The following is a 16,563-nucleotide window of genomic DNA, read 5'->3' on the forward strand; positions in this document are numbered from 1 at the left end:
GCCCGCGGGCCTCTTGCCTAAGCACTCCCTAGGTGCCTTCCCCTTCCCCCCTGGGAACAAATGAAACAGAATATTCCAAATGTCTTTACAACAAACTGAGAAAAAAACCACTAACTCAGGACATTAAAGAAGCTCTCTCTGAGCAACAAACTAACACAGAAAATTACAATCAGCTCTCACAGCAACAACTACACAGTACATACCAAATGTCTTAGCAACAACCAACATGATATAACTCTCAGCCATTATCTGTGTCTCCCAGCAAATATCTCTCTGTCATCATCTGTGTGTCTCCTCCTCTGAGCAACAGCACACTGGCTTATATAGCTTTAGGTGGGGTTGTTAATTGGAGACAGCTGTGTCCTGACGAGGGGGCGGGGTCAGCTCTCCAATCAGGAATGGGGCCGACCAATCAGCTGCTTGGAGAACTTCAGGAAGCCATTACCTGAAACACAAACTACAACACAGAAACTGGGGAACGTAACAGAGGGAAATAAGTATTGACCCCCTCTCAATCAGAAAGATTTCTGGCTCCCGGGTGTCTTTTATACAGGTAATGAGCTGAGATTAGGAGCACACTCATAAAGGGAGTGCTCCTAATCTCAGCTTGTTACCTGTATAAAAGACACCTGTCCACAGAAGCAATCAATCAATCAGATTCCAAACTCTCCACCATGGCCAAGACAAAAGAGCTCTCCAAGGATGTCAGGGACAAGATTGTAGACCTACACAAGGCTGGAATGGGCTACAAGAACATCGCCAAGCAGCTTGGTGAGAAGGTGACAACAGTTGGTGTGATTATTCGCAAATGGAAGAAACACAAAAGAACTGTCAATCTCCCTCGGCCTGGGGCTCCATGCAAGATCTCACCTCGTGGAGTTGCAATGATCATGAGAACGATGAGGAATCAGCCCAGAACTACACGGGAGGATCTTGTCAATGATCTCAAGGCAGCTGGGACCATAGTCACCAAGAAAACAATTGGTAACACACTATGCCGTGAAGGACTGAAATCCTGCTGCGCCCGCAAGAAAGCACATATACATGCCCGTCTGAAGTTTGCCAATGAACATCTGAATGATTCAGAGGACAACTGGGTGAAAGTGTTATGGTCAGATGAGACCAAAATGGAGCTCTTTGGCATCAAGTCAACTCGCCGTGTTTGGAGGAGGAGGAATGCTGCCTATGACCTCAAGAACACCATCCCCACCATCAAACATGAAGGTGGAAACATTATGCTTTGGGGGTGTTTTTCTGCTAAGGGGACAGGACAACTTTACCGCATCAAAGGGACGATGGACGGGGCCATGTACCGTCAAATCTTGGGTGAGAACCTCCTTCCCTCAGCCAGGGCATTGAAAATGGGTTGTGGATGGGTATTCCAGCATAACAATGACCCAAAACAGACTGCCAATGCAACAAAGGAGTGGCTCAAGAAGAAGCACATTAAGGTCCTGGAGTGGCCTAGCCAGTCTCCAGACCTTAATCCCATAGAATATCTGTGGAGGGAGCTGAAGGTTTGAGTTGCCAAACGTCAGCCTCGAAACCTTAATGACTTGGAGAAGATCTGCAAAGAGGAGTGGGACAAAATCCCTCCTGAGATGTGTGCAAACCTGGTGGCCAACTACAAGAAACGTCTGACCTCTGTGATTGCCAACAAGGGTTTTGCCACCAAGTACTAAGTCATGTTTTGCAGAGGGGTCAAATACTTATTTCCCCCATTAAAATGCAAATAAATGTATAACATTTTTGACATACTTTTTTCCCTCACTGCAGTTGAAGAATTTATGTCAAACTAGGCATTGGTTTCTTGGGCGCTGACATAATCATTGCGTCTTCATTATCCGGATGGACCCTTAGTAGACTAGACCCGTTGATAGATTTCTCGGGTGTTTTAATCTACATGTTGGGTACTTGACCCAGCTCCATGGCTGTTTGACTGGGTATATCTTGTTTCACTCAGACATGTCTGAACAAATAACCTTAAGTTTTGTGACTTATATATAGCCAAAGTGGATTAAAAAAATAAAAAGATCAGAGCATGTTCGGATCAAAGTAATCATAACATGGTGACCCCACAGTTATAACATTTTATAATCAAATTGCATTACCTCCTGCCACGCCCCCCTCATAAATCCTTATGCTCCACCACTTTCAACCAAGACACTATGCAGTACAATATTCCCAAGCCAAGCCTCATCTGTACCCCCCCCTCTCCCCAATATGTGTGTGTGTGTGTGTGTGTGTGTGTGTGTGTGTGTGTGTGCGTGCGTGCGTGCTTGCGTGTGAGGTAGGGACAGGACGAACACAGTGTGAGTTACATGCCAGTCATTGTCTTGTCTCTCGCTTTCTTTTGCTCGATCTCTTTATTCATCAATCTCATACAATGTTTACCATGACAACCACAGTGACAGGCAATAGTGATGATGATGGTGATGATGAAGAAAAATAAGCTGATGATGATGTGGATGAAGAAGAGCAAAAGGTTCGGAGGTGTTTTCGTAGTTCTGCGACCAGCCTCTGGGAGGAGTCGCGGATGTATTCTTTCATGTTACTGTTTCTCTCAGTTCTGTTATTCACTCTATCTGTCTTTCTTTCAATTTGGTCTTTGTTTTTTGTCAGGTTTTTTTTGTGCCATGAACATGTAACGTCGCCAGTAAGCACCTGAGGCCTGGCCCACAATCCTGCCAGGACTAGCCTGATTAGTGGAACTGGGAGGGGCAAGGGAGAGGAGGTGTAGGAGAGGGGAGAGAAGAGTGGGAAGAGGAGTAGGAAGTAGAACAGTAGGAAGAAGAAGGAGAGGAGGAGTAGAAGAGGAGGGATGAAAGCAGTTCCTGCTCAGTGCTGAATCCTCCTGATGGACTGGATCTGAGGGGTCTGGGCGTGGGAGCCAAACTCACGGTAGCACTTATACTCTCCTCCGTGGCAGTCACACTCCATGACGTACTGGTGGCCACGGTAGCCGGGGAACTGGTAGCACACGAAGCTACAGGGAGAGAAGAGAGCAGGCCAATCAGATACACTGTTACTGTGAGGTGAGTCACAGTGGGCCAATGGAAATGAGGGTGAGGATCAACTTGGCAATAGGACAGCATAATGCAGGCAATATAAGTGCAAATATCACTACAGTAGTATAGTACTGGAGTAGCAGCTTCAGATTTGCAATTATAGAGTAAAGATTGGTCTGTGCTAGAAATGTACAGTAGTAGTAGCACGAGTTGTAGAAGCAATCATTATTAGCACTAGATATTGGTCTGTGTCGGTAGTGTACAAGTAGTGGTAGTACAAGTAGTAGTAGAGTAGTAGTAGTCGGTGGCAATTGTGTACAGAAGCAGCAGTGGTAGTATATTTAGTGTGAAGTGGCAGTGTCCCTGTCATGGAATTAGTACTTACGCTCCGCTCTGGATGTGCATGGATCCAACCTCATTGTTGAACCAGCCCATGGCCTGCAGGGAGGGGTAGTCATCACACATCTCAAACTGGCGACCAGTCATGTTCTCCTTCTCATAGATGGTTATGCGGGACTCCTTGTGGCTCTGATAGAGATGGAGAGAGGGAGATAGATAGAGAAAGGAGGGATGGTGAGAGCGATGAGCGATAGAGAGATGATGGGATGAAAAGGAGAGACATTTTAACACACAGTTTACATTCTTATAGTATTTCATATATTGTTATTGATAATTGAATGTATCATAAGGTTATACAATGTTATGCAATGTAAATATAATCTGGTAACATAGGCATGGTAATATGTCATGTTCATTATGTAATAAAGTAAAGATATTGCAGTGTGATTTGATGTATTGTAGATACTGTTGATAATGTGGAGTGACTCACAGCGGAGCAGATGGGTCTGAAGGAGATCATCCTCTCAATGCGGTAGGAGTTGCTGCCGCTGTAGGCCTCGAAACGGGGGTAGTCTCCCTTCTCCAGGACAAACTGCTGGCCACAGAAACTGGAGTGCTCATAACCCACCCAACTAGAGGGAGGGAGAGAAAGGGAGATGGAAAGAGGGAGATAGTGATGGAGGGAGATGGATTGAGAGAGAGGGCGATGTAGGGAGACAAAGGAAGGTAGGGAGAGAGAGGTAAAGAGATAAGAAAGGGAGATAGTGAGATTGAAATCAAGGAAAGAAAGACAGTGATGGATGGAAGGAGAATTGAAAGAAGAGATGAATAAGGAGAGAGAGTGATTAGTTAGTGCCCAATGTAAAAAGTTTTGGGACTACTTACGCTCCACACTCAACCTTCAGGGATCGGATGTTCTCCATGCCACACTCCATGATGTTTTGGCAGCAGGCGGTGAACTCCATACGTTTTCCCTGGAAGTACTCCTGGTCGTACACAGTAATCTTCCATGGGCCCATGGGCATGGTATTCATAGGGTTGGTCAGAGCCATTATGTCCTTCTGCCTCAGTGCTGACCTGGAGAGAGAGAGGAGGGAGGGAGTTAGAACAAATAAACATGCAATCATCCATACTGACATTCTTCTCCAAGCATGTCTCTGCACATAGACAATCATCACTGTATAAAAACATAGAAGCTCTCACGGAAATAGTCTGATATACATATAAATAATTCAGTTAATTCTTGATAAAATATATTTTTATCAAGAATGTCTTGAAGCTCGCAGTGAATGACCCATATCCTCTGGTCCCCTGACCTGTAGCTACAGAACAATACAGTTCATTGAATCATGAGGTAAAGCCTTAGACAGATGCCTGACCAGCTCTTTTAAATAAACAGAGTGATCTATGCATGATGACCAGTCATTTATACCTCTCCACTGAAGCTCCCTGTCATCAGAGCCTCAATGGTTCTCAGACTATTTTATACCATGATCCACTTAAACTGAAGCCTTTCAAATAATAGCATTGTAATCCTCCAAATAAGACAAAACAAAATGTATCTTAATTCTAACAGGTCTTCCGTGAGACCTCCCAGTCACCCCCCACCACTGTTTCCAGATACATAATTTGGGAAACACTACCCTGTAGTCCCGTTCTAACAGCCCTGCGAAGCTCTATCACACAGACAAATAGAAGTCTATGGGCCGGCTATGCTATGTCAAGACCCATCAGATCAGACCTATCCAAACAGACAGGACTAAATTAAGTCTGTTAGATAAACATGAAGCAATGTGCTAGCAGACCTACCTAAAACGTAAGCTGTGTCTGTCACAGGGTTCCACTGACTGGTCTGCCAGAGAGGTGTGTGTGTGGGTATATATACACCCCGGGGCCTGGGGCTAGGGGGTCGGCCACACCCGATTCACTGTCAGCACTTTGCTTTGGGATCCATTGTTACTAAGCCTGAACCTGCCTGAGATGGGGTTAACACACATACATATGCATACATGGGCGTACGCAGACACACACAGAAATAATTAAGGCAGGTCTTTATACCTTAGAGTGTTCATATATGGATTAATTGTGTATTCAGTAAATGGACATGCACACACACACACACACACACACACACACACACACACACACATTTGCTCACAGAGACACAGGAGCACAGACTTACAGACACATAAAGTCAGACCACTGTAGATACAGATGGGGGGAGGGGGGGCAACTCAATATTAGGAAGATGTTGCTAATGTTTGGTATACTCAGTGTATGAAATAATATTACTAACTGGGTAGTTTGGGTCCTGGATGCTGATTGATTGAAACAGCATTTCAACTGTGTGTATATCAGATAATAGACCATGGGTATGAAACAAATAATACTTGTTTACTGTTCTACTGATGTTGGTAACCAATTTATAATAGCAAAAGACTTTGCGTCGTGCATTAGAACAGCCCTTGGTATATTGGTCATTATAAACTGGGTGGTTCGAGCCCTGAATGCTGATTGGCTGACAGCCATGGTATATCAGACCGTATACCACGGGTATGACAAAACATTTATCTTTTACTAATTACATTGGTAACCAGTTTATAAAAGCAATAAAGCACCTTGGGGGTTTGTGGTATATTGACCAATATACCACGGCTAAGGGCTGTATCCAGGCACTTCGCGTTGCGTCGTGTGTAAGAACAGCCCTTAGCTGTGCTATATTGGCCATATACCACACCCCCTCATGCCTTATTGCTTAAGTATACCACTAACTCTTTATTATGATAACAGTGTAATGTAACTTTACTTACTATGCATTTTTAGCTCAGTGTAACAGTGTTGGTCAAAAATACACGTTATGGGTCATTTGTGAATGACATAACTGATCAGCATTTTGGGAATAGTAGAAGGACATTTGTTAGGATGAGGGGGCAGTGGTACAATGCCAGGGGGGTAATGAGGGGGCAATATAACCCTGGTCTCTGCCATGGAGGATAGAGTGGTAGTTGGGTAGATCTTTGCACTGGTAAAGTCTGGTACAGTTTATTAGTACTGGCTGGTTATTTCTGATCTCTAGTGTGAATGGACCATGATTTAATAAAATATCAGATGTGGGGGTGGTATAAAAGAGCGAGAAAGAAAAAAAGAGAAAGAGAGAGAAAAAGAAGAGCTCTTGTTGCCAAGGATACAGAGTGAAAAATAAGAGCTCTTGTTGCCATGGATACAGAGAGAAAAAGAAGAGCGCTTGTTGCCATGGATACAGAGAGAAAAAGAAGAGCTCTTGTTGCCATGGATACAGAGTGAAAAATAAGAGCTCTTGTTGCCATGGATACAGAGCGAAAAATAAGAGATCTTGTTGCCATGGATACAGTTAGAAAAAGAAGATCTCTTGTTGCCATGAATACAGAGGGAAAAAGAAGAGCTCTTGTTGCCATGGATACAGTGAGAAAAAGAAGATCTCTTGTTGCCATGGATACAGAGAGAAAAAGAAGAGCTCTTGTTGCCATGGATGCAGAGAGAAAAAGAAGATCTTGTGTTGCCATTGATACAGAGAGAAAAAGAAGCGCTCTTGTTGCCATGGATGCAGAGAGAAAAAGAAGAGCTCTTGTTGCCATGGATACAGAAAAAAGAAGATCTCTTGTTGCCATGGATACAGAGAGAAAAAGAAGAGCTCTTGTTGCCATGGATACAGAAGAAAAAAAGATCTCTTGTTGCCATGGATACAGAGCGAAAAAGAAGAGCTCTTGTTGCCATGGATACAGACAGAAAAAGAAGAGCTCTTCTTGCCATGGATACAGAGGAAAAGGAAGAGCTCTTGTTGCCATGGATACAGAGAGAAAAATAAGAGCTCTTGTTGCCATGGATGCAGAAAGAAAAAGAAGAGCTCTTGTTGCCATGGATACAGAAGAAAAAAATAAGATCTCTTGTTGCCATGGATACAGAAATAAAAAGAAGAGCTCTTGTTGCCATGGATACAGAGTGAAAAAGAAGAGCTCTTCTTGCCATGGAGACAGAGAGAAAAAGAAGAGCTCTTGTTGCCATGGATACAGAGAGAGAAAAGAAGAGCTCTTCTTGCCATGGATACAGAGCGAAAAGGAAGAGCTCTTCTTGCCATGGATACAGAGAGAAAAAGAAGAGCTCTTGTTGCCATGGATACTGAGAGAAAAAGAGGAGCTCTTGTTGCCATGGAGACAGAGAGAAAAAGAAGAGCTCTTGTTGCCATGGAGACAGAGAGAAAAATAAGAGCACTTCTTGCCATGGATACAGAGGGAAAAAGAAGAGCTCTTGTTGCCATGGATACAGAGAGAAAAAGAAGAGCTCTTCTTGCCATGGATACAGAGAGAAAAAGAAGAGCTCTTGTTTCCATGGATACAGAGAGAAAAATAGATTTGTTCTTCTCTGGAGAATGTTGCAGTTTTTGGATGAGATGCAGAAGAGTTGTTTGTCAACGTTACTCACTGTTCACATAGCCATTGTTCATTTGTTTGTGTTCTAAAGTAGTGTATAGTTAAGTATGTAGCTAATTATTTACATTAGCCATCAACATTTTAGTTGTATTCAAGATTCTTCCTAGATTTATTTTGTTTGTGTCTATATGCTTGTGTATGTACACTTGTCTGTCCTAAGTAAATGCACTGATATGCTGAAAGCAGTGACAAACTGTGTCTTGGACTAGTTTCTAGTAAAGCATGCATTTACCAATATGCTGGAGGCAGAGCAATTTTCCATTTCACCTCCTTTTTCCTTTTCTTTTTTACAATCAACCTAAATGAACATGAATTGTGGCGCTGTCATTATTTCCATGTACAGTACGGTGTAGTGAACTGTACATCCATACTTAAGGCAAAGCAGGCACGCTCTGTCTGGTACAATGGGAGATTAGACAGGACAGAGCTAAAGTAAAATGCTATAGCCTATTCTAAATCTCTATGGCGCTATGCCTCTCTCCCCTGTATGTCATTGTGCTGCTAAAGCAAACAAGCAGAGATGGGACAAAACAGTATAGCGAGAGACTGGTGGGACTGTAGAATGCTTAACATCTAACAGAGGCTACAGCATCCATCCATCCACTCCTCTCACCAAACAATGAACACGTTGGGAACAGCTTACTGAGGTCAGCACATTGCCCAGACCTCTGTGTGTGTGTGTTTGTGTGTGTGTGTTTCTCAGTGAATGTTGGTCTATGCATATGTTTTGGATGTTTTGGTGTGCAGCGGCTTTGTTGCTAGTATGTGTATAAAGCATATGTCACGTCCTGACCAGTAAAAGGGGTTATTTGTTATTGTAGTTTGGTCAGGGCGTGGCAGGGGGTGTTTGGTTTGTGTGTTTCGGGGTTTTTGGTTTATGTTCTAGATGATCTATTTCTATGTGTTTATCTAGCTTGTCTATTTCTATGTTAGTTTTGTCAATGACCTCCAATTAGAGGCAGCTGGTTGTTGTTATCTCTGATTGGAGGCCATATTTAGTTGTGTGTGTTTTCACTTGTGTTTGTGGATGGTTGTTTCCGGTATAGTCTGTGCACCTTACTTTGTTTTGTTTAAGTGTTTTTCTTTAATAAAATAAAGAAGATGATAAATATACCCGCTGCATTTTGGTCCGCTCCTTACGATGACCGTTAGAGCATATCAATGTATGTGTGTGTGTGTCTGTGTGTGCGTGTGTGCGTGCGTCCGTGTGACACCCTTAGCATGTATTCCTCTGTGTGTGTGTGTCTGTGAGTGTTTCTGCTGATGTTAGCAGCAGCCTAGAAGTGACAAAGAGACAAGCACTGTCAGCAAGCCTATGGGAGGAGCTCTCTGTGACCATATATACTCTACCGTATACAGACATCGGCCATTCAACAAACACGCAGGCGGACAGACACACTCACGCCTTAGACCTGTGCTAAGAAACATAATCACCTTATCAGATGAAAATGTACACAGGTTGCTGTTTGTTTTGGATGAACCGATTCTTCAGTGCTGCAAACATTTTTTGGTGGGTGAAAAAGCTAAACATAATCCACAAAGAAAAGACTGCTAATAATTCTCCACAATCATAGAGTCCGCCCTTTTCTTTTGCGGTGTTCTCTTTCCGTTATTGCACCTTTTATGAAAATGTATTCTAGTAAACAAACTCAGCAATGTATTTTTTACAAATGGACTTCAGGAAAAATGTGAAAATGCTCCTTTTCAGCCTTGATGACAAACCAAACCATAACAAACCCATCCTGAAATGTCCACTGTGACTGGTTCTGCAGTAGAGGCCTGTAGGATGCAGCATTTCCTTATGGATGAACTTGTAGAACTGCTGTGACATTTTGGAACAGCTGTGACATTCCAGAATCTGTTTGACTTTCCAGAATGTCTGGGATATTCACTGGAAATCTCATGGACTAGACTGTATGCCATTGGCCATATTGGCAATGGCATACAATGCCATTGGCATATTGGCAGTCCGTTTTACCATATGGCACATTTTAATAACCTAAAGTTGCCATCTCCACATGCACCTACCTTCTCACCGATCTGAAAGAACAGGCCAGCCAGGTGAATGCAAACCTTTTGCAAACCTTTGGCATTTGCTTTATTGCAGAGGCAAGGAGAGAAGGCCACTTTTTTAAATACGCAACCTATGACCATATAGGAAATAACCCCAAATGATGTATAGACTGCCGTCTAGTCCAGTGACACTACATGGTCTGGTCAGTACAGGGTAGGGTACTGATAGGCTGTGGTAAATATTAGTCTCGGAAAGTCAAACCCACTCTCCACAGAGTCGGCAGAAAGTGGATGTTTCTGGTTCTCAAGGGTACAGTATTTTCAACCTAACTTCCATTTCCCCTGAAAAATGGAAGTGGGGACTCAGTTTAGGCATCTTTTTATGCCTGCTACCTGCTACCTAGGCAAGCTGGAATATTGGTACATTGTGTGTGGTAACCAGTATGTCTAGAGAGACAAATTAAATACTGCTAAGGCATTCAGTGTTGTGGTTCTGACCTATTACTCAATTGTACTTCCTAATGCACCTGCTGCAAATGATGAAACAATATGGAGAAATTTAGGCTATATAGGTTTATAGGCCTACCCCACATGATTAATATATCTGTTTGGTCCTCTGACAAACCAATAGGCCTAATTGACTTCTCTTGATGGAAATCAGCAGCCAGTATCATTTCAGCTGACATGGCAAAACATTTTTGGAGTGACATCCAAACGGACCATACATAATTGAGAGATAGGGGTAGCGCCCAATAGGGATCAAATAAAATATTATATCAGATGTCTAAAACCTTGCATTGTTTTTAAATGTAACATGTTAGTGGAGAAGATGCAGTTTGGGCATTTGGATCTCAACCAGTGCCACTTCCCTTTTTCCAATTACGACGAAAAGGCACAATGCTCACTTTGCCTTGCAATCTTTACGAGGCAGCTGCAAGCCCGCAGACGACTCCACCAGAGACTGTTTCAGTCAGGATACAGTGCGCTGTTGGTGGATTTGTTCGATGTTAGGAAGAGAGAGAGCAACTCTATAGCAGTATCATCTCCTGCAGACAGCAGACTTCAACTCAGAAAGAAGAAGGGCTTTGAATTAAGCACCAAGCAACTACAGACAGCAGCTGTAGCCTTTGGAGAGGGAGGGAGGGAGGACGACCGTTTTGTATCTTGCAGGCACGGGCTAGGAGAAGGGGGAGGAGAGACAGAGAATGAGCTATTCTTGCAGCAGCAGACGCAACAGCCGGGACCGTCAAGCGCTAAGAAGTCCACAGGTAATAATCCTGGCAGTTGCTGATACCGGAGTAAACAGCAGTAACAACATCAACAGCCAGGCTAGCCTGAACGCGAACCAAAGCCCAACAGCAGCAATGAAAGTAAAAAAAGGCTGCAACTCAACGGGTGTGGGGGTCCCAGCGACCACGGAAGAGGAACTGCTCGGGAACACGGCGATCACTCCCGAGGACGTATTGGGCTTGCAGAAGATCACCGAGAGTAAGTTCGATAGTCCATATACCACACTAGGCTTACCGATTGACTGGCTGCTTTGGGTAGCCTAATAATAAGACACGCATAAAACCCCATTCATTTAGTGAATGAAGTGTGAAGGGGCCTAAGCAAAGTGTTGCAGAGAGGGTGTTTCTTTTATTAAACAGTTTCCTTCTCTTCCACAATGTTCATGCATTCATTGCAACAATGTAACCACATTCCATCTTCTCTGGTTAATAATACATTGTCAGCTGAATTTTACGGAAAACTGCCCAGCTAGCACAATGGATCTGGGCCGATTCCAGCTGAGAGTCGGGGCACTCAGCTGAGAGTCAGACTCGGCCGATGTCATGTGGCCCGAGTCTGGGCCGCCTTCGGCAGTATTACTTATGGCTAGGATGCGGGGATTGAGCTCGGGCTGATTCAGGTGTGAGTTATCTGGCCCAAATGTATTACTTGAGGCTCAGGCCGATTGAGCTACTCTCTGGCAGATGATTATACGGGCTGCTTTATGTAATTAGCATTTCATTATTTATTTGGCCATATTTTCTCTTTGTTTCTGTGATCCAAAAATACAATTAACATTTAAATGAAATTCTTTAAGAGTCCTGTGTAGTATTTCAGTATTTTGATACTTTGTGCAAGGCAATTGATAAGCATTAAAAACTGTGTGGATGGAGCCTCCCGAGTGGTGCAGCGGTCTAAGACACTGCATCGCAGTGCAAACTGCGTTGCTACCGGGAGACCAATGAGGCCACCCACAATTGGCCCAGCGTCGTCTAAGTTAGTGGAAAGTTTGGCTGGCCGGGATGTCCTTGTCCCATCACGCTGTAGTGACTCCTGTGGAAAAGGTCAAGGTTTCTGAATACTTTTCCAATGCACTGTGGAGAGAGAGAGAGAGAATGGTTTAGCAGCTATATCTATCCATCTCTGATGCCCTAACCCCACTAACCTCCGTGTGCAGGAAGTTAAGTAACAGGTGGCCAGTAGGGCACTTAACTATTTTAAGTAATACCTTCTTACACAACAGGTGACGTCCCAAATGGCACCCTGTTCCTTATATATGTAGGGAATAGGGTGCCATTTGATGCCCATCCAAACACCCTCCCTCCCCTCACACTTAGCCTATAAAATGCTGGTTGTTGTTTTACTTAATCAAATCAAATGTATTTATAAAGCCCTTCTTACATCAGCTGATGTCTCAAAGTGCTGTACAGAAACCCAGCCTAAAACCCCAAACAGAAAGCAATGCAGGTGTAGAAGCACGGTGGCTAGGAAAACTCCCTAGAAAGGCCAGAACCTAGTGAGAAACCTAGAGAGGAACCAGGCTATGAGGGGTTGGCCAGTCCTCTTCTGGCTGTGCCGGGTGGAGATTATAACAGAACATGGCCAAGATGTTCAAATGTTCATAAATGACCAGCAGGATCAAATAATAATAATCACAGTAGTTGTCGAGGGTGCAACAGGTCAGCACCTCAGGAGTAAATGTCAGTTGGCTTTTCATAGCTGATCATTCAGAATATTTCTACCGCTCCTGCTGTCTCTAGAGAGTTAAAAACAGCAGGTCTGGGACACGTAGCACGTCCGGTGAACAGGTCAGGGTTCCGTAGCCGCAGGCTGAACAGTTGAAACTGGAGCAGCTTCTGTTATTCTGTGTAGCATGCTGACCTCCAGCCATACACTTATAAATTAGGATTCTTCCTCTGCACTACAGGGATGAGAGTTCCTCATGGAACCTTTTTTAATCCAGAACTTCTTCAGAACAATCTTCTCTATGAAAGAAATGGTTCTTTGTTAGATGAAAATGTTCTACCTGGAAGGATCCTTCTAGATGGACAAGTCGAGAACCCTTTCTTATACAGTGCTACTGCCATAGAAACAGAACAAGAGTAGTGTTGAACAATGTCCAGCTGGGAATACCCTAATGAGCCCAACTCCGAGGCCGGGACAAGCTCCAACTCGGAGTGTCGGGACGAGAGGGGAGTCATGCTTGGATGGCTGCAGCATCTTGGAAAATCTCTCCATGGTTACAGCAGCCTATCTCTCTGTGGCCTAACAGGAACACACACACAGAGACAGTCCTCTCTGTGTCAGGAGGGAGAGTCTGTCTCTCTGTCTGTCCATTCGTCCGCCTGGCTGTCTGTCTGCCTGCCTCGTTGGCTTGCTAGCTGGCTCATTCGCTGTCTGCCTGTCTGTTGGCCTTGTTTCCTCTGTCCCCTGAAGAACAAAGGGATCACACTCTTTCAGAGGCTGACACCATTTCTTCCAGTCAGAGAGAAAGAGGGAGACAGAGAGAGAGGAGAAGGACGCCTTATAGTCAGTGTTTGTGTGTGAGTTTATTGAGTTCTAACAGAGCACACAATGGACAAGACAGGAGTCTGACAGTCAGTGACTTTCATTTAGTTCTGTGACGACCCTCCCACTCTGTCTGCCGAATTCTTTCTCTTTGCTCTTGTGTTCCTTAATAGGATGTCAGTGGGCGGAGCTGGGAGGGTCTTCAACGAAATGGGACACACCCGGGATAAATACACCTTTTCCCCATTCATTGAGGAGACTCTCTCCATGCAGACACACTGTTGGATTTTGGTTGTGGGATTTTTGTGGCCTTTTTGGCTGTTTGCTTTGGCACCTTTCAACACATCTCATTATCACATCTACAGTGGGGACAACAAGTATTTGATACACTGCCGATTTTGCAGGTTTTCCTACTTACCAAGCATGTAGAGGTCTGTAATTATTATCATAGGTACACTTCAACTGTGATAGACGGAATCTAAAACAAAAATCCAGAAAATCACATTGTATGATTTTTAAGTAAATCATTTGCATTTTATTGCATGACATAAGTATTTGATACATCAGAAAAGCAGAACTTCATATTTGGTACAGAAACCTTGGTTTACAATTAAAGAGATCATACGTTTCCTGTTGTTCTTGACCAGGTTTGCACACACTGCAGCAGGGATTTTGGCCCACTCCTCCATACAGACCTTCTCCAGATCCTTCAGGTTTCGGGGCTGTCGCTGGGCAATACGGACTTTCAGCTCTCTCCAAAGATTTTCTATTGGGTTCAGGGCTGGAGACTGGCTAGGCCACTCCAGGACCTTGAGATGCTTCTTACGGAGCCACTCCTTAGTTGCCCTGGCTGTGTGTTTGGGGTCGTTGTCATGTTGGAAGACCCAGACACGACCCATCTTCAATGCTCTTACTGAGGGAAGGAGGTTGTTGGCCAAGATCTCGCGATACATGGCCCCATCCATCCTCCCCTCAATACGGTGCAGTCGTCCTGTCCCCTTTGCAGAAAAGCATCCCCAAAGAATGATGTTTCCACCTCCATGCTTCACGGTTGGGACGATGTTCTTGGGGTTGTACTCATCCTTCTCCTTCCTCCAAACACGGCAAGTGGAGTTTAGACCAAAAAGCTCTATTTTTGTCTCATCAGACCACATGACCTTCTCCCATTCCTCCTCTGGTTCATCCAGATGGTCATTGGCAAACTTCAGATGGGCCTGGACATGCGCTGGCTTGAGCAGGGGGACCTTGCGTGCGCTGCAGGATTTTAATCCATGACGGCGTAGTGTGTTACTAATGGTTTTCTTTGAGACTGTGGTCCCAGCTTTCTTCAGGTTATTGACCAGGTCCTGCCGTGTAGTTCTAGGCTGATCCCTCACCTTCCTCATGATCATTGATGCCCCACGAGGTGAGATCTTGCATGGAGCCCCAGACCGAGGGTGATTGACCGTCATCTTGAACTTCTTCCATTTTCGAATAATTGTGCCAACAGTTGTTGCCTTCTCAACAAGCTGCTTGCCTATTGTCCTGTAGCCCATCCCAGCCTTGTGCAGGTCTACAATTTTATCCCTGATGTCCTTACACAGCTCTCTGGTCTTGGCCATTGTGGAGAGGTTGGAGTCTGTTTGATTGAGTGTGTGGACAGGTGTCTTTAATACATGTAACGAGTTCAAACAGGTGCAGTTAATACAGGTTATGAGTGGAGAACAGGAGGGCTTCTTAAAGAAAAACTAACAGGTCTGTGAGAGCCGGAATTCTTACTGGTTCGTAGGTGATCAAATACTTATGTCATGCAATAAAATGCAAATTAATTACTTAAAGATCATACAATTGCTTTTGATGTGATTTTCTGGATTTTTGTTTTAGATTCCGTCTCTCACAGTTGAAGTGTACCTATGATAAAAAATTACAGACCTCTACATACTTTGTAAGTAGGAAAACCTGCAAAATCGGCAGTGTATCAAATACTTGTTCTCCCCACTGTATGTACGCAACCACTCACTTACGCTACTGATTACTGACTACACACCCCATTGTTAATTGTATTTAGGTTACTTCAGTTAATAAATATATTTTGTTATTCCTTATCTCCACATTGTCTCCCTTTTTGTTACGGACTTCGAGCTGGTTTGTGACAGTTCACTGTTCTTGTCCTTTAAAGACATGCTCCGGGACTTTAGCAAATTGGGCTAAACTACATTAGGATTTTTTTAACATCCCGCTTTAGGCTGGATGTGTCAATGTGTAGTTCATACATGTGTAATCTATGAGCAGAATTACTGTTTTACCTTAATAAGCCATGAAATCCCTAGTTTGAAAGTGACTGTTGATTGGTAACTGTGTGGCACCATTTTCCTATTCAGGGAATCTACACACATTTTAGTGACATACTGCAAGCTTGACCCATGTGGGCCAGCCCGCTAGCGATTTGAGTTCCAGCCCCTTGCTATTATTTTCAACATGTCAACCAAATAAGGTTTACAAGCTATACATAGTGCATTTATGAACGGGGATTTACAAACTGATGTATTTTATAACATCACTGTTTGCTAGTCGAGCTAGGCTAACTAGTTAGCTATAGCCAGAGCCATATATATATATATATATATAGAGAGAGCTATATTTAGAAACACGAAATACATGGCTCTCTGGCCATAGCTAGCTAACTTATCATAATAAGGCTCTGGATTATTTGAAAAATAAATAGAAAGGAAAATACTCCACATAGTAGCTATGTAGCTAATGCAAATATTCTACTGATAAAGCTACAGGATTAGTAGCACCCATTCATAACTTCACTAATTAATTTTTATTACTTGCAATTTACATATAAAATGTAAAAACCATAAGTCTATTAGTAGCTTGCTTCCCATATTGATAATCAATTTATACAATGTGTTGCTCATCATCAGACTAGCCGAGGGAAAGAACATGATCTACGGATAAAAGGAGGACGAGGACGG

General features: G+C 43.6%; 2 protein-coding genes across 2 annotated transcripts in view; one reads left to right on the plus strand and one right to left on the minus strand.

Annotated features, from left to right (window-relative positions):
• Nucleotides 1-2,347: 2,347 nt before the first annotated feature.
• On the minus strand, nucleotides 2,348-5,338 carry LOC106560675 (beta-crystallin A1-like). The gene is made up of 5 exons (XM_014123781.2): nucleotides 5,157-5,338; nucleotides 4,233-4,424; nucleotides 3,838-3,979; nucleotides 3,394-3,536; nucleotides 2,348-2,986 (listed from the first exon to the last, which is right to left on the minus strand). The coding sequence occupies exons 2-5, from the start codon at nucleotides 4,397-4,399 to the stop codon at nucleotides 2,839-2,841; spliced, it is 600 nt and encodes a 199-aa protein (XP_013979256.1). The 5' UTR covers nucleotides 4,400-4,424; nucleotides 5,157-5,338; the 3' UTR covers nucleotides 2,348-2,838.
• Nucleotides 5,339-10,716: 5,378 nt separating this feature from the next.
• Nucleotides 10,717-16,563, plus strand: part of LOC106560676 (protein unc-119 homolog A) — a 56,498-nt gene continuing 50,651 nt past the window's right edge. The window contains exon 1 of the mRNA XM_014123782.2: nucleotides 10,717-11,314. Coding sequence (XP_013979257.1) covers nucleotides 11,032-11,314 — 283 coding nt within the window. The 5' untranslated portion in view covers nucleotides 10,717-11,031. The remainder of the gene's footprint in view (nucleotides 11,315-16,563) is intronic.

The sequence above is a fragment of the Salmo salar genome, chromosome ssa10 (genome assembly GCF_905237065.1).
Source record: "Salmo salar chromosome ssa10, Ssal_v3.1, whole genome shotgun sequence".
Lineage (NCBI taxonomy): Eukaryota > Metazoa > Chordata > Actinopteri > Salmoniformes > Salmonidae > Salmo > Salmo salar.